The 18873-nt window shown below is 44.7% G+C and overlaps 1 protein-coding gene across 1 annotated transcript in view; it reads right to left on the bottom strand.

Moving 5' to 3' along the window:
• erfl3 (Ets2 repressor factor like 3) overlaps window positions 1-5022 on the bottom strand; it is a 52376-nt gene extending 47354 nt beyond the window's left edge. Inside the window, exon 1 of the mRNA XM_037074918.1 lies at window positions 4329-5022. Within this exon, the coding sequence (XP_036930813.1) occupies window positions 4329-4350 (22 nt within the window). The 5' untranslated portion in view covers window positions 4351-5022. The remainder of the gene's footprint in view (window positions 1-4328) is intronic.
• Window positions 5023-18873: the final 13851 nt, after the last annotated feature.

Below are 18873 nucleotides of genomic sequence, written 5' to 3'. Positions count from 1 at the left end.
TAACTGTTGTGTTTTCCCCTCATGTGTAATGCAACACAGCCGGCAACTATTAACCTTCTAAGCAGGAATGTGGGAGGTCCAAGAATTCCAATAAAAAACAGCAGCGTGTGTGCACGAGTGTGTGCGTTCTTGGTTTGTGTACTCACATATAGGTTAGTCAAAGTGTTACAGTTATCTGTCAACAGTCCATCCCATCCAGACTTGCAAACCCAACTCATTACCATTCATGACTAATTTCCAATACAGTTGATGTGGGGTCATGCTGTGGCTACAACCAATGGCGTCACTGTAAAACTAGGCTCAACTCACATCACCGACATGTGGCCTAAGGACACATTTAGTTCTGCAGCCCTGTTATCAGCGTAAAAAGTGCATTTTAAATGGAGCTCTTTAGTGTCGGACATAACAACCATACGGCCAATCAAACAGGTCTGGGAGGCCGATAATCTATAGGACTCAATGGACACAGTTAATGTGTGAGTCTCTGGGGCAAGGGGGCAAACAGGCTGCCAGAGCTGGACAGCGGTCACAAGCACCCGAGCTATCAAGGGTAATGCAGCCTTGTTGGCTGTGGTCTCTCTGGTCTCCCTGGTCAAGGGCGGCACAGGACTAATGGTGGGGAGGTCCATTAGTGTCGACTGGCTGAGCACATTGTTCCCTTTGGTCACATTCCTGGCTAAATACAGACATTTCCACAACTGAAGGCCCCCTCTACTAGAAGTCATTTGTCAACTTAGCCTTACGGACAACCATATCAAAACTTTTATGAAGAACTGTCGTGACAAGGAAAAGTGGGCCACGCTCACTCTGCAATGCTCATTCTACTTGATATAAAAATCTATATCTATAATGTTGAGTGTAAAATTCAATATTTAGCAACAACTTAAAGCAATACAGTTAAAAAAAGTGTATATAATGAGATTTTACCCCACAATTTTGTCAGCAATGGTACTTTGTCTTAATAGCTTTAGTGGTGTATCAAACAGCTGGTATGTTCACACAAGCAATCGAAGTTGATTCTCAGCACATAACAGAATTTGCCAGCTTTTTCAGATGGAAGTTTTGCTATGGAACATCATCTGTTTCAAGCTTAAAGCATGTTGGCTGAGCCTGATCACAGCAGGACACTGTCCCATAAACCAGGCTGTAAAACTGTATTGGCATAATGGGAGGTAGAGGTTTTGCTGTGGTCAGCACTGCGAGGGAGTTTTCACAGATAAGGCTAATCACTGTGCTTATCATCACAGTGGCTGTGTGTCGAGATTGAAAAGCATATGCTCGCAATTGCACACATAAACCCACACAGGGAAAAGGTGAAATTTTCCCTCTCGATTCCTTGCTCACAATCTACCCTTTTGTCTCCCGCCCTGCCACATCACAAGGCAGGACTGTATGTGTGACTGTGTGTGCGTCTAGAATAAATGGTGCGTCAGTCACTCTGGTGAAGCCGCACAAAACAATCCTCATTAAACTACGTAGTTTAATGACCGATGGAAAATAGACTTGGATGCCCAAATTTACCATACACTTGTTTCCCTCTCTTTCTCAAACACACACGCAGAAGTGTGGTCTCTTCACTTGTCAAAAGCACCACCAAACTATGAGCTACTCTGCACCATTATGAGTACAATGAGAGGTCCCTGGCCCCGCAAGTCCATACACAATCAGCCCCAAGGCCTGCCCCACTCCCACCATTGTCCAACACTCCACACACACACACACACAATGGCCACTCCAGAGCCAGGGGTCCCACTATGCAATTCCATCACACAAAGACACACACCAGTCCTTATCCCGTCAGAGAGAAAAAAGAATGACAGAGGTGGTAGAAGAAAAATTGCAACCCTTTGGGAGGGATGGAGGAAAACGAGTGTAATACAAAGTACAAAGTGTGTGGTGGGGGTGTAGATAACATATTAAGAAGGGAGTGACATACAATAGGCAAGTTATTATTATTGTGTGTGTAAGTCCTTATCACCAGAGCTTAATCAATCATTAGCACAGCCTTTGAGGTGCACAAAAAGGTGGACATATGACGGTGACCACCAAATGCCTGTTTGCCGAATAATGCAACCTGTAGAATACTTTTCCTTCATCCCCCGACTACATCAAACACAACCAGACCAGGTAAACAGCTGTAATTATACAGAAACAGAAACTAGATCAGACACTTTCCAACACCACAAAACCAACAGATGCAGCTTTAGTCCCGCCATTTCCTGCATCATCGCATCAATTTTCTATCATCTATTCAGGCTAATGAAATGACTGTAGAAAACAGGAGTGCAAGGGGAAGTGTATGGTCGATGACTGAGAGAAAGGAGGTAAGCTTCATAGCTCCATAGATTACCGTATGGGACATAATCCTACATCACCAAACATCTGAGGAAGGGATGATTACATTTTTTATCCTACACACATCCAAGTGCCATTACATCCTTCTGCATTCAAGAAATGTGCTCCCTCTGAACGATGAGATTTACACAGGTTAAGGGGTTAAAACTTGTGTCCTGATTTCAGCAACAGCAGGAGATCAGACAGATAAGGAAAGCACTGTGGATTAACCAGTTCAATAACTCAACTGTTGAAAGGTGCTGTTATAAAATCAGATTGTTGTTAGTCAACTCCTCAGAGATTGAGTTTCTATATTTACCAAGGATTAATCAATTAGTTAATCAAGGGAATTAATTTAATGTTATTTTGATAACAGACAAATAACTTAAAAGAGGTTATATCTTCACATGGGGCAAGAGGCTGTTTGCTCTTCTATTAGAGCTGAAATGATTAGTTAATTAATCTGAAACTTTTTTGATTATTGATGATTGACGTTTGCTGATTCCAGCTTCTTAAATGTAAAGATTTGCTGGTTTTGTTTGTCTTGTTTTACCATATACTGAACCTCTTTGGGATTTAGACTGTCACCTTGGAGTCAAGGAAATTGTAAAAGTAATTTTCTACTATCTTGTGTTTAACTATGGACCAGACAATATCTGAAAAAAATAATGCCAAACTGACTTTCTAAATGGCAGCACACAGTTTACACCATCCACACTACAGCTGGACTAGTTCATATTCTGTACCTTTACTGGACAAATGACAAACAGACAAACACAAATTGGAGATATCAATCCCATAACCCGAGCAAAATAAATGTGTAGTGCCACACAAACACTGGATTCCTTGTAATAAAAGGGCTACTTGTGGTGGGATGTGGTGTGATGTCATGGCAGCCTCCTTCAGGGCCGCTGCAGGGAGTGGGTGTGTGTGTGCAGGAATGTGGAGGGCTGAGGGGTTGATGGGCTGAGGCTGGGTGCAGCGGGAGTCAGGAAAGGGGACAGGGTGGGGGAAGGGAGGAGAGCGTCCCAAGTGGAAAAGGGTCCGCCACAGTTTACACACAGCACTATGCCAAATGCTTACCAGCAACTGCATAGAATGTCATCACATTGATCTCTCAGGAATAAAAAAAGATTAAATATGTATATTTTGTTTTACACAGAGTCAATAAATGACTGTTGCACACTTTCAGATGTTATCCACTGGGCCTAAATTTAGTTTTGTTGTGTCAGGCAGATTATCACTGACATCAGAGACAATGAACTGAAAAGCTGGCACAAATTATTTTACTTCCACTTCCTCCTTTCTTTAGAAAAGACATGGTTGTCTTCCAGTGAAGGGGAGCAAGAGCAAACTTATGCAAGCATTTCAGGAATTAGACAAAATGACACAGAGACCTCAGCTGACTACTGGAAATCCCCCCTGCTCTCACTTCAATATGCTGACAGGCCAAGTACATAACAAATGTGTGCTCACAGTTAGTGGGTTAATATCAGCTTGCTCCGTGTGCTCCTAGCCAGATCCAATCACCTCATCAACACCACCACCAGGAGGAGAGTGTTCGAGAAGTTATATACACGTCAAACATCTCTCTCTGTGTACAAAAACACAATCGCACAATGCTTCTGGGATTTTCAGTCTGTTCTCTGAAAGGTGCTGGATGGTGAAATTAGGTTGTCAGGGTGACACGGAGGATGTCGCTGTAACAACTGTACAGTAGTTCAACCACTTCCTCTTGAACCGGAGTACTGTACTAAACCTGCACCAGATTTTTACAATCGTATCCAGCGAACTAAACCACGGACTACTACACTTAACCTGTGCAACTAAAATCAACAGGTCTTCGTCGCGTTATTCAACTGGAGGCGGGTGCAGATAACTATCTGTCTCGTTCATTAGTCTGCTGTGCAGTTACTGTTAGCTTTGCCGACGACAAGTAAACAAGAAAGACAATGGTGGAAAAAAAAATCAGAGCAAGAGTCACACAAACTTACCACTGTCTCCCGGTGTTTTCATTCTCTCTGCTTTAGCTGCTACGCAAGACAGCTAAAGTTGCTGAAAAAAAAACAACTAAAAAACAAAAGATGAATTCCACGAAAGTTGCTTGTGGAAAGAAAAGTCAGTCTCTCGGCCTCTTCCTCCCCCTCGAGTTCCCAATCTGGAAAACTAGGTGAAGATACACGGCAAACTTTTTTTTTTTTGGAGCGAAGTGCTTCAGCGGCTCTCTCCTTTAGAGTCGCCGCGCTCTCTCGGTCCGTTTCTCCGGCTCTCCGCCAACCGACCAAACCGACCAAACGGCTCTCTTTTTCCAACGGAGCTGAGCGGTCAGGACCCTCGCTGCTGGTCCTCGCTTCTCTTGCCGTAAATTCGCAGCGCTGAAATCTGCTTAAGTTGCGGCGGAAAACGGCCAACCGTCCCGAGCCGAGCCAGCCGAAAAGCCTTTCTCTCTCTTTGAACAAGTTCTCTCGCTAACTGTCCGTGAGCTCTTTACTCCGTCTCAACCGCATCTTCGTCGCTGTTTGACATCCCTCCACCGCAAAGCTCCTTCACTTCTTTGACAGAAATTTAACGCCAGAGCGGAACCTCTCTTTCTTTTACAGACTTTTTTAAGTTCTCCACTCACTCTCACACCATTCAGCAGTAGTCTCTCCTCCCCCCCGTGCCTCTCTCCGTCCTCGGGGTGTCGTGTTTCGCTCGCTCTCTTCTGAGCGGGGCCCGCCCACACTGACGGTGGAGAAGGGGGGGCTAACGTGGCGAGTCACGCCCACTCACCACGAGCCGGGGCCTGAGCTGGCGTCATTGCAGCACGCGGCGTTGCCGTGGAGACCGCCACAGCGCGCTGCCGTGGTGACGTCACATCCGAGTCCTGCGATTCGAGAGAGGCCCCGAGAGCGGCTCGGCTCACGGTGTACATTTGCGTCAATCAGGGGTTATGGTTCTAATTAGGCCCTTTCATACGAGGATAATTACACTTATTAAACCAGAAAATTAAATATGAAAGCGTCAGTTAGTGATTAGCGCTGAAAACAGGAAATTTAAACTCAGTATTACTGCATATCGGATCAAGTAAGCCACGCTGTAGGTGTAACTGTGGTGATGAGAGCTCTGTTCCTTTAGTCAGAAGAAATACATCTAAAGCAAAAGCATCTGCATTCAGAAACCTTAACTCCACCTTCACCCAAAAATGTGTGGAGTTACCTGGGTGATGGATCTCCACTGGGCAGAAAGATGTGTGTTTAACCCTCGAAGGCTGTTTTCAAAATTCATCTGCCAAATGGGGGGATTTTTCTTTCATATTCTCTTGAAATCCGCAGACGTTTCCGGTAACATCATAAACATCAATCATGGTCCAGCGCAACAGGTGATGTGCAACCTTGAACCTTCCAGACCTCTTGGTGAAGTATGAGACATCTTGCTTCCAGCAGATTTTGAAATGAAACAGCTTCGAATAGTGTTTTACCAAAGTTTTATCCCTATGCATTCTTAAAAGCACATATATTTAATTTCCCTGAAAAATCTATGCAAACATGAGTATTTCCTATTTGTCTTGTATGGGGATGTTTGAATTGAACTACAGAGTTGTTAGTGGTCAAAAATACCATACACATCAGCAGTAAATGTCTTTTTTAATCATCTTTTTCCCAGAGCTGTAATGTTGAAGCGTCGACCTTCGACCTTAATTTGAAGGTTTTCCCATGATTAAACACAGAAGTGATAAAGATGTAGCTATCTGCTGCCAGTTGCTGAGTTGCAGACATTAGCCGATTAACCCATGAGTCAAACTGGCAAAGAATTAAACTGCGACAACTGAGATTATCTGGATCATTTCTTCTCTCCTCTGTGATTGTAAAACTTTTTATCTTTACGTTTTGGAAGTAAAAGCATAGTATCAACTCGTTCTTGGGACAAGATATCTCACTTGAAGTTCATGTCTTCATCCAGTCACATTCTAGTGACAACAACAGTGCATCACAGAGTTCATTAGAGTGTCACAACGGTCTCAGGACCTGTTTCAGATGACGAAAATAGTAATACCAATACCTATGAAAAGCGTTACCTGTACCCTGTGAGCGAATACAAGTTAAAAATGGAAAAGTTGACAAAACAGTAGAACTATTCATAACTACGCCCACACCAGCAACCATCTTTATATTTATTTTAATTTCTACCGAAATGCGTGGGCCTTAGATCAAAGCAGTGTAGACCAAAAACTAAACGACCATAAATCAACAAAGTTAGAGAAAAAAAAAAGAAAAAAAAACCCTGTGGTTAATTTGAATATGAACCTGCATCCTGTTCCTCTCTTGTGCAGCACTAACTCCCTTTTCCTCTTTTTCACAGTGCAGCCAACTGTATCTGCCCTTTTAACTCACAGTCACACATACACAGTGACCCAGAGCGTGCATTAGCACAGAGACATCCGGTCATTTCCGTACGCAACTCTTCCACTTGATCGATGCTCAGCACGCCCTGGTTGATTGAGAGGACCTGTGTCATTGCCCCGACTTGTTTCCTGTCACCTCGAACACGCTGACCTTCTGCTTCCTCACGTGCCGCTGATACAAAGCTGCCATGTGTTATCAATAAGCGCATATGAGTGGGTGAGGCGTCACACATGGGAGCTGAAGTGCATCTCCTCTTTTGACTTCTTGTACATCGACACCTGGGGCATGGGATTGTGTGCGTCTTTGTGCATTTTTTTTTGTTTTTTGCGCTGTGTTACATCGGTGATGCTGCCTGGCCTTGTCAACAGGATAAGACAGCGGTAGTAAAACAAAGTCAACACAGTCCCCTGACAGCAGCAGTGCCCCTGTGGTTTGATTTACAAACAGGATTTCTCCTCCCTTCGCTGGCCATTCTCTAACAGGCTCAGGAAACCCTCTCTGCTCTGCCCGATAAGAAACTGGACCAAAACGAGGCAAAAACGAGCATCTAAATTGGATGCTGAACCTTCACGTTCAGGAAGCTGTTTTCCTGTCTTCTCCGTCCTCAGAGCAGGAAAAACCTCTGGACGGAGCTGCGTGGCATTTTCTCACACAATAGGGCAATCAGCTGGGAACAAGAGAGTTGCACTGTTCCCCTGTTTCTCTGTTTGTCGCCGTCTCTGATGTGCTGTCATGTGTTTTGGCATGCATCCGCCACATATCTGTCATTTTCCCGTTTTTCTGATGTGTATGTTTCTGGCTGAGGTGAAGAGCTCTTCAGCGGCCCCAGGGCTCTTCACGCAGAGGGAGAGATGAGAGAGAAGAAATCAAAGCAGGGACAAGAGGAGTGATTTTGCGATTAAGTGCCGGGTGGACAAATGGCTTCTCCTCTTTGATAGTCTGTGTGTATTTATATGTGCGTGACACTCTATTGTAACTCAAGCACAGGAGATGACATTTACAGACAAATCTACAGCACAGTACATTTTGAACAAACGATAAACGCCGGGCTTCACTCAACACCCTCCCGTTCTCCTCCTCCTCCTCCTCCCTCTCTCTGGCTGTTTATCCACCTCTCCTGTTTTCTCTCCCCCCCATTCCCTCTGTACTTTTTCTGCCACTCCATCCGTTGCAGTCCTGTCGTCTTTCACCACTCATCCATCCATATGTCCGTCGGTCCTCCCTCGCGCTCACACCTCTTCTATTCCTCCTCCTGCTCCATCCTCTGCCACCTCTCCGTGCCTGCCTCTCTCTCTCTCCCTCCCTCACACTCATCACTCACTTTCTCTCCTTAGGTCATTATTCGAGCTACCAGCTCAAGGTTTATGGCAGGGAATGTATAAGAATGTACTCTATTGCTCTGATTGCTTTGTACAATCATGATCTTCCTTTGAAAATCAAAGCAAAACTGGAATAGCCAGTAGAGCGCATGTCTGTTTGTTTGTTTGTTGTCAGGAAGATTATCCAGAAACTACTAAACATAATTCTACAAACCTTCTAAGATTTTTTCCACATTTTTGTAGATATCTGTGTTAATGATGCATGGATCTTGATGCAAACAAAAAAAAAAAAAGTCAAGCGGATGGGGTTGGCTGGTATCTATGAGCGAGAACAGGAGGGGACTGTTGGGTCTTGATGGATGTATGCTGAAAATGTAAAATCATGCAATGCTGAAGAATCAGTTCCTTTATCCAGATCTGCAGCAAAAGTTAATGGGCTCTGCTCTGGACCGAGACTCATCCTCCATCCAAGTTCATGGAAATCCGTTTGGTAATTTTTGTGAAATGCTGCTGACAAACCAACCCAAAAGTTTTGGGTTCATCTTTAATGAAGTTATAACTGAGGATCTCATTGTTTTGCGCGGTTGCCGATTAATGCATTTGTTTTTTTTAGCTGTTGTTCTTTTTTGGAGAAAAAGAAAGGGGAAGCTCAGAACTGCCACTGCTGCATTTATTACTTTGTCTTGATTTCTTGAGAGTTTCATAATTAACCACATGAAGCATGTAAACCATTTATAGTAAGAAGGTTTTCCCTCGTGATGACATTGATATGAGGTCACTTGCATTATCAGTTCAAGACTTTGATGTTGACCTACTCAGCATTTGAGTATTACTGTTTTTCACTACGTGATGTCCTGTACAGTCGTCTCCCATTTAGTTTTTATGCACTTCAGTTTTATTTGTATTTTGTCGTGTTTGTTTGCTTGCAGTTTCACATCATTTTCAAGTACCTTTTTCCATTTCACTGGTATTCTGTCATAGTACTTGTTATCTGTTATCATTTTAATGTACCAATTCTGTTTATAAGCTCTGCGATGATGTTCATTGTTCTGTTCGTCATCTATTTGTGATCTTGACATCATCGAAAGTTATTTTTCGAGATATAAATAAAGGTTGAATGCCTTAATGAAGCATAAGGATTACGTTTAAATTCAGTGGACAACTCAAATATTTCCAGTTCAGCTCTGTTGCTACAGTTGTCAAGATGCCTTTTTTGTGTGCTGGCGTGGCAATTCTGATCTCCAATGAACATTATAAGTAATAAAAGGAAACAATCTTTTGTTTTTCTTGTGATAGCAGGTTGGTTATCATGAGATAGCAAAGCTTGCTTTCTTAGATAATTAGATAATTAACTCATGATCTTGAGATAACGGCATTAGAAAATATTTGCAAGCACAGCAGCTCTCAGCTCCCATAGAAAACATTCCCAGTAACTTTGCAGTTATCATGGCAGACAAATGTCAGCGCAATGCACAAAATAATTATTTCAGGTATGGACAGACTAAGTATGTCTGATCGCTTTGGCTGATGTGACCAAAATGCATCAAAAAATTAAAATAAAAGCCCTTAAATATTCTCTAAAATGATCAGAATGATCAGGTTTAATATTTGATATTGATTGTTCCAAACTTCAGGTCAGTTTCCAACATCTGCAGTGCATTTTTCACATCTCGTGTTTTGAGTCATCACATGTTTTTGACCATAAAATTAGAGCCGGCTGAATCTTGGCGAGAGAACTTGATGATCCATTTGACAAACAGGGTGTATCACAGAAGAGCCTTGTCCTATTGGTTCCACATCATGTGTAACTCCCTCTATCTCCCATCCCGCCCTTTTTCATCCCCTGCGTGCTTTATGTGACTACGTCCGTCCCTAATCGTAGTGACAGACAGACGCTCCGCAGAGAAAGACAGAGAGAATGAAAGGGAGAGCAGAGATTTTGTCACTGGAGAGCCTGTGAACGCAGTTGGGCGGGTGCGGGTGTGAACATCCCCAGATATCTTCCCTATAGATTGAAACCCTCACCCACCCCCCCATCCTTTCCATTCTTTCTGTTATGCGAGCTGAAGGATGTGTCATCCCTGGTAAAAAAAAAAAAAGAAATTAAAAAAAGGACAGGAAGACTGAGATCTGTGCCAAATAATCACCTACTGTTTTTTATAAGTTAGTGTACAGACTTCAGTGGTGTAACTTCATGGTATACCATCCACAACAGCACAAACACACACACACACACCGGTTTCTTCTAGTCTGTGCCTCTACAACACAGATGGCTCGGGTCAGTGTAATTACCGTGGACAATGGGTGTGGTAGCCCACTAACCAGTGCCACCACAGGCAACACAGACACACAAACACATACACACACAATGCATGTGCACGCAGAGCACCGATTTCAACAACCAGTGGAAGCCAGGCAGGATTATAATTCCTGGACAGGGCGTTAAACAACCAGCAGAGGTGTAATATGTACATAGCGCATGTGATTCATACCACTGATGACGTGAATGAACGCACACGCACGCAGACGTGCACGTGCACACGCTCACTCCCTCCTCAACTCTGCTCTTCTCTGGCTCTCCTTCATTCATTCACCTATTCCCCGAGAACGCTTCAATTATGTTTGACTTGATGTCTTGCAAACGATCTTACATAAGATGAAGGGAAGACGGGTCGCCGGAATAAAAGGCGTGTGGGGTGAGAGCAGACCGGATGAAAGGAAAAGCCGGCAGCTGAGGGGACAACAAGTGCAGCAGGGTGGCGGTTAATGCTCCCCCCCACCCCCTCCGCTCACACACGCACCACACCGCACTCGCCCCTCAAAACCTCACCCCTTTCGAAACGGCAAAAGCAGAAAAGGACAGAGAGAGAGGAAAAGAGAGCAAAGCTGTGGAGAATAAGGAGTGGGAGAGAGAGAGAGAGAGAGGGAATAAGAGAGTCAATGGGCTCTTTGTCATCAAAGAACTTGTTTATTTTCAAGCTTGCCAGTCCAACCGTCAGGAGACACAGCCAGATATCACCCTCTCCTGCCTCTCTGCCTCTCTTTTACTCCCTCCTCACCCCCAAACAGGGTCGAAAGGGGTCTAAGTTGAACACGTTTTTTTTCCGATGTCAATCAATATTTTCTCCCCTTCTAAAGAGCCGAGTTCGAAAAAAAACACCCGGAGTGTCCAACCGTCTAGTTGAGACCCGGGGCCTCGACACAGTTATCCTCTGTCCACATTCTCCCTTCCTCCCTCCCTCTCTTTTCCCCAGCTGGTAGTCGCACATGAGTAATGGGATTACCACAGCAAGTGGTGAGGTGGTGGAGGAGGGAAGGAAAGGGGGTGGCGAGGGGTGACGTTGGAGGACAAGTGAGACAGAGGAAGAGGGGGATCAGGGGGAAGGCTGAGATGGCAAAACAGAGAGAGGGCCACCTGGAAGAAGAGGGGGGACGACAAATGCGGGAAGTGGCTGTGACATTTATACACACATCCATATATATAGATATAGATATAGATATAAATATAGATATAGATATAGATATAAACATCTGCCTTGTTCATGACAGCACTGACTGATTTCTAAGATTCAGGGCCACTTGAAGAAACTTACTATTTTCATCTGCGAGGCCCGAGACAGAGAAACCACACTCTCTTTCTGTTGGATTACCATGGCAATGAGGGAGCTATTCAAGAACAAAAAGCTCCTTTTGCGGCGGGTAAAGTATGGAAAAAGCAAGCGGCCAGTGCCCATATGAAAGCGGGGTGGTGGGAGTTGGAAAGAGAGGGTAATTTGAGAGCGGGTGGAAGGCACAGAGAATGTGTGTTATATTAAACCAATGTCTGGCAGGGTGTCAAGCCTGTAATATATACAGAGAGCGAAGGGGAGAGGCGAGGGGAGAAAGAGCAAAGGAAGGGAGATCAGTTAATTTAGCTCCGGGGATGTGACATTGATGGACAGAGGCCGTGGGGGAGGACTGAGAGGGGAGGGAAAAGGAAGAATGTAACCTGTTCAGATGGCGGGGGGAGGGGTGGAGGGTGGGGGGGGGGGGGAACGTGAGCGAGGCAGGAGGGGTGTTCAGGAAGGTGCAAGTGTCAGGCTGGAAAGGAGAGAGAGGTATGCCTGGCTGTGTGACAGTAGCTATATTGAGCACAGCGTGTGTGTTGACACTGTCTCCTGTATCTCACTGAGGAACAAACCCTTCCTACTGGCACAGCGCAGAGCTTCCTCTTCCCCTCCGTACTCCTCTCCACCCCTCCGCGACCCAGGCTCGCGCTCCCTCCCTCCCGTCCATATACCCGTCCCTTATCTTTGATTTAAATGCGTTCTCAGTCTCTCCCCTTGCCTCTTGTCTACACTATCACCTGTTTCCACTCAGCACGATCGCTTTGGACTCGCCGCGCATTTCTTTATTTTTTTTCCCTCTTCTTCCTCTTTCGGTGTCAGTTGAATTCTGTTATTCTTTATTTGCATAAAGGAGAGGCAACCATTACAAGAAGAGCAACAATTAGGCACTCAGTAGAGGACGGACCACTGCCAAGGCCCGTTTGCCGAGGCCACCGCTTTTACGGTCAAGAACGTGGTGAGAAGAGGAGGGAAGAGTGACAGCAAGTGTGCACTAAAGCAACTGGAGTTGATCAGCAGATGATTACTAAACAATAATTTATCTATGTCTTAATGTTTAAACGGTCCAGCATGTGGGGTTGAACAAACAGGTTATTCAAAATGACGTTCTCAGCAGTGTACAGCCCTCACCTGAAACTAAGACCCATTGTGTTTTTGTTACCTTTACCTTTTTCTTGGGCGATTAATTTGGGTGTCAGTATTTGTTCCCAGCTGTTTTTTTTCGTCATTAGTACTTTCAAACAGAAAGCAAATGTTAAGCAGCGAAAAAAAAGCATGAGCCAGATGTCGCTCCATGTCAGGCGAATGTTTGCTACCATGTTTGTCAGAAAAACTTAAAAAGCGCGTCACAGTCGCGCTTACTGTCGGTGTGTTATTTAACTTTCCCTTCGACTTTTGAAATGTGAGAATCTGCAACTTGTCTCTGTTTTGGCTCCTTGTTTACTTGATTACTGGATTGTTGGTCAAGCGAAACAAACAATTCGAAGACTTTGTGATGGGCATTGTTCACTCTTTTGTGACATTTTATGGACACTGAATTAATTAACAGATGAATCAATAATGAACACTTGCAGCTTACAGTTTGTTAGGTCAATTGTCCGGTTTGCCCTTTTTTTTTGCCCTTTTGAGTAAAGCTGATACAGCCAACAATGTAAGTTGGTTTCGGAAGTTTTTGGATGCCTATGCACAGGCACATGATGCACATTTCCAGCATACAAGCAGGGAAATTTGATCATTTAAAAATGAGAAGTTTTGACCCACTGAAGGTCCGGAGAGCCAGAAATAAACAGTTTCACTATCAAATCTGTTCAGCAAATGTCACGTGTGTTTCTCCGTCGCTTTTCAAGATATTTCAAGGTAGGTCACAAACACAGATGGAGGGAGGAGAGCCCACCTTGCAGATAATTAAATGATACAGTGAAACAATAAAAACATAACACAAAGGATGACAACAGAGACAAGTATAAAAATGATCGAATGAAAAACAAAGTTTATTTGAAATTTCATTCTTGTGGTGACTGACTCTGCTCCCTGCTCTCATCCATATGTGTCTCACCTAGTCCACAATTAGATTTCTGGATCACTCTTGTGTGTGTGTGTCTCACTGTGTGTGTGTGTGTGTGTGTGTGTGTGTGTGTGTGGGTGTGTGTGTGTGTGAGGCATGTACTGTATGTGTGGAAGAGGTCAGATCCTGTAACAGCCCCCCCCACCAAATCAGTCATCCTCGCAGCGGGCTAAGTCTGGGTCACTCATCCGCTCCTCAGATTGGATCACCCAGAGGTGCTTGGCCACCAGCCACAGAAACCGGCACCCACCCAACACTACGCGCTCATCACATACACAGAATAGCCCCGAGCCCTGGACAGATGCTCCCTGCGGCCACATAACACCCAGGGGCTCGTCTCAAACAGGAGCTCACATGTTGAACCGGGGGCGGAATGTGACAGCAGATGACGTTCGGTGGTACATTCATGCGCATCTACTCTGAGGGACTTTTTGGGGCTATTTTTAAAGTTGAAAAAACAACATTTTGATCAAAACACGTCGTCCTCACACCCTGTCGCTGACATGTACTGCACAGAGCAGCTCTTAAACACACACACACATACAGTTTTTACCCCCCTTGCACCCAGAGGACGATCCGGCAGAATCCAGCAGAATCCTTGGCCAGTCCCCTCAGTATCCCCCCTCCACACCACCACCACCATCATCAGCTGGGCATGGAGACAGCAGGCCTGTAGGTGGTTCAGCTATGTGTCATACATTACATGCCAGTGCAGGGGAGGACTGACACAGAGCATGTGTTACACTTGCTCAGTTTGATGTGCTCTGCCCTCGCACAGGCACCACTGTGGGTGGCATAGCTATGTGTCATAATCACCATCATCCTTTGCTTTGTCGGATTTCTCCTCTTGTGCGCGCGTGCCTGCTGCGTGTGTGTGTGTGAGTGTTTGTTTTTGCGTTGCTATACTGTAGGTCCCTTTGTGGAGGTGCCGCACAGTGGGCTCATTCACAGTGTGGGAGCTGCTGTTATCCACTGATTCATTTTTTCTCTCCCCCTGACCCGCGTGTGCCATTGTGTTTCGTGGCAGTTTGACAGCTAATGTTTTTGCATCACAAACGTCCTCGACTAATTACCCGCGCGTCCTGATGGGATTTATTGTGCGCAGTACGCGCTCGACGCAGCTCGGTCGAGAACACAAGGCGGTAGAAGAATCCACGTTTTTGAGAAGAGTCCAAGCAACAAAAAACTTTTTTTTTTTGTAGCGCCTGAAAGAGTTTATTCAACTCAAGGTCACCGCACTAGTTTTACCTCAAGTTGTTAAGCTGCACTTCTTCCTCTGCGGATGGAGAGGAACACGGATAAGTAGACGACTCTATTTGCTGAAGCAGACAGTGACGTGTGCTACAAAAGCCAGATGTTTTAAACTAAGCAAACTTTGTGGTTGCTGTCCAGTTAACTGGCCGCCTTGTTATGTATCATCAGGCTCACGTGATCTGCTTAGCTTCTTTCTTTTTAGGCTGGGTGAGGTATACCAACGAAACTCACAGATCCAGTTGTTTCGAGTGTTTGCTTTGCCTGCGGCTGTTTGTCTCCATGTGACAACCTCTAAAGCTCGCCACCTTCACATTTGTTTCCTTCTGGACCAATCGCAAGTGACAGAACTTGAACATGAACTTCTTCGTGGAGAAACATTCAGCTGCCAGCTTGAGGCAAACCCCAATTAACTCCTCTCTGCAAGCCAGCGTTCAGTCTCTCTCCGCCAGTCACTTCTGTCTTAGCACGCACACACATTAAGAGAGCTGTGAAACACTTACACACTGATAACGGGCTGATTGCTAGTCATCACGTATATAGATATATTGAGATGTATGACAGTGACGCACATCCAGAATGTGAGTGGCTTTAAAAAGACAAGTATTTGTTTCTTTTACTGTAATAAATTACCTTCGATTCCACCCCATCTACAGATTTTTGTCAGTCTGCCAGCGTAGTCATTATGATCGCACTCTCAGTCAGCTGAGATGATCTGAATAAGTACTGGGTGGATTGCTATGAACTTTGGTTCTGATATCTATAGCTGCAAGAGGTTGAACTGTTAAAAGTTCTGTGACCCTTTTTACTTTTCCTGTAGCACCACAAGCAGGTAGATTTGACTACATCCAATACTGGTTTATGAGCAAATACCTGCAAAGACTCATTTGTGTTGAGAGCTAATTTGCAAATGTTAGCGTACTAGCAAACAAAGATTGTGAACTTCGTAAATATTATTCTTCCTAAACATCAGGATGTTTGCACTGTCATGGTGAGCACTGTCCATATGGAAGCCCTCCGTAGTAACTGCTTGGAAAAGAGCATTATCAGAAAATACGCGGAAGGTGATTGGCGGAACCATCGGTTTGTCACCGCATACCTCAAGCTAACTTTAACCGATCAGATCAACAGTCGGAGAGCGCTAACATTGAAGCATGTGGGATAGAACAAACTCTTTGCTCGTCGTTCAGTTAAAGGAGGCCTGTTAAGCTTTTTTAAAATGTTCCCCTTCTTTGTTTTATACATGTCCCTGTGTATGTAAAAGCCCTTGAAAGTTGAAAAGGTCAAAGTCCACAACAACAGGAGCTCCTCTCTCCCGCAGAAGACGCCGCTCCTGAAATGCCTCATCATTAGTCTCGGCTCTATTCCTGTGACTTTGTGACATCACCATATATCATATATTAACATATATTAACATCTTTTATGCCTTAGCGGTTGTTTAGCTTTGGCACAGCTGCTCTGTCATTGTTGGCTGTGTTTAGGTCAGGCATGTGTGAGCTGACCAATCAGAGCAGACTGGAGGAGGGAGGCCTTAAAGAGAAAGGAGCTGATATGTTTTTTAAGCACTAAAGCATTGGTGTCAAATTGATCCAGTAAAGGGCCATGTGACTGCAGGTTTTCATTCCAAGATTGGGATGAAAACGTGCAGCCTTATGGCCCTTTACTGGATCAGTTTGACACCACTGCACTAAAGCATGCAAACATATTCTAGTAGCGACCTAAAATAAAATTATCAACCTGGAAACGATCCGAATGCGTCTCCATTAAAAAATTCTGGAGTAAGAGATGCTAAAGCAGCTGCGCTAACCTGTTGAAGAGCTGCCATCGTTGTTTTATAAGTGAACAGTCACTTCTACGTCTAAAGCACGGCTGCAGCTGCCAGAGGCTTCATTGTTGGGCGCTGATTGCTCCGAACCATTGTGGTCCTGACACAAACGCACAGCTTTGAGCCTGGCGAGATGGATTGTGCGAAAATCACATTTATGAAGAGATCTCGCAAATCCAGCCGCCTCGCAAGGCGCTACGTACGGCCCCGAGACCAAAGCTGCTCTATTGTTCACTCCGGATACCAAACAGGTTTGTTGTCTGCTGAGCCTCCTTGTTAATATTGTTGAGGAGCTGTAAATCACTGAAGAAAATTTAAGTCATCATCTGCAAGACCGTGGGGAAGAGAGGAGGCGTGAGTGTTATGGAGGGCTTCTCTGGGTGGTGGGAGCTCTGGGTGATGTGTCATTCAGGGGGCGGACGGCATCCCTGCTGTGCCTACTGTCGGTGTGTGTTCGTGTGCGTACGTGTCTGCGTGTGTGTGTTCCTGAGCGATGTTCGGATCCAATAAACTGTTGTGATGCAGGAATGGAGGAGGCACTCGTACTAAATGACTGTCACATCCTTATCTCTCCCGAAGCGCTCTGATGTTAATTTCTGTGAAGTGTCGGCACCCTGCTTCCATTCAGGTTTCCTGGCATTTTATTGACAGGGTGAAGGCAGAGGGAGCGACGGAGAAGATCAGAGGAGGCGGATAAGACGACGCTGCGGCTGAAACACACAACATCTCCAACAGTCTCACCGCAGCGCATTCACACGAGGCTGATTACCCCTTTGTTTCGAGATGTACCCTGGAGCACTAAAGTCTGAGCACTTAATGGAAAAATGAATAGATGACAGGAAGTCAAAGAACAGCAACAAATACGAAATGAGAGTTTCAGGAGGTAAAGGCTCGCTGAAGACACTTGATTCTTTTTTTCTTTGTGTGCAAGTATTTCATCATGCACATCTTCAAGTGACTGTCACTGAGAAGCCAAGGCCACATGTATCTATTTAGATTAAAGCCGTGACATGAATGGAACAATCGATTCATATCACGTCTGTGAAAGAGATGTATTAAGAGCCGAGGCTGTTTTTTTCTGTTTCCTGTTGCCATAATGAAGGAAAGAAAGGGTTAGACAACGATGCTCCAAAAGTTTGTGCGACAGCGAGCAAACAACTTAGTCGAATGAATGAGAACAATGACGCTGTCCTTGTTCCACCGACTAACATCTGCAGTGACAGAGCGACAGAGATTTATGTATTTTTTTTGTCTTTCAGTAAACTGTGGCGACAGAGAACAGGTAAGTGTAAAGAGTACTCTAACAGCAGGGGGGAAAGCAGTGTCTGTGGTTGTAGGTTTCAACAGTGATGTCACAGGGTCCTGGAGTACACGTCGACATCACTAAATCTACATCACTCAAAACTAGATTTCTGGCCATATCTTACAAACTGGGCCTTTAAGTTATTAAGCAGATTTGAGCGTGACTGGTCACAGCTTCCCAAATATGGAAATTTGTTGCCTTTTCTCTATTCATTTAACTGTTAATTGAGGATCTTTTGATTTTTCTACTTTTAGTGGGGTTGAAAAAGCTACTTAAAGACGTCAGCTCGAGGTCTGGGAAGCTGCGCTGGGCATCTTTCAGTATTTTTCGAGATTCATAAAGAAACAGTCACACAGTAGAAGCTCAGAAAACAATCATTCGTCACAGCCCAACTACAATATTTTCAACACTGACAGTTGTACAACTAATAATATTAGGAGGCAATTCACAAATCCAGGCCTGTGAATTATCAGCTGAATTAATAAAAACCAAAAAGTGAGAAAATCATTTTCAAAAGTGAAGTGAGCTGCTCCGACCTGAATAATTTCATCTGAAAGCGCTTTAACACCAGTACTCTCTCCAGGTAGAGGGCAGGAGGTCGACGGGTGAGGCAACAGTAGCTTTTACTGACATGCACACGCACACGCACGCACGCAGACACACACACACACACACACTCTGCCACTCAGGGAGGGAAACCAGATCTGTCTAGTGGCACTTCACCGCTGGCACCGTCTCTCACTGGCACCAACAACACACACACACACACACACACACACACACACA

Source organism: Acanthopagrus latus, chromosome 17 (genome assembly GCF_904848185.1).
Source record: "Acanthopagrus latus isolate v.2019 chromosome 17, fAcaLat1.1, whole genome shotgun sequence".
Taxonomy (NCBI): domain Eukaryota; kingdom Metazoa; phylum Chordata; class Actinopteri; order Spariformes; family Sparidae; genus Acanthopagrus; species Acanthopagrus latus.
The sequence above is the reverse complement of the archived record's forward strand: the minus strand, read 5'-3'. Positions and strand labels throughout refer to the sequence as shown.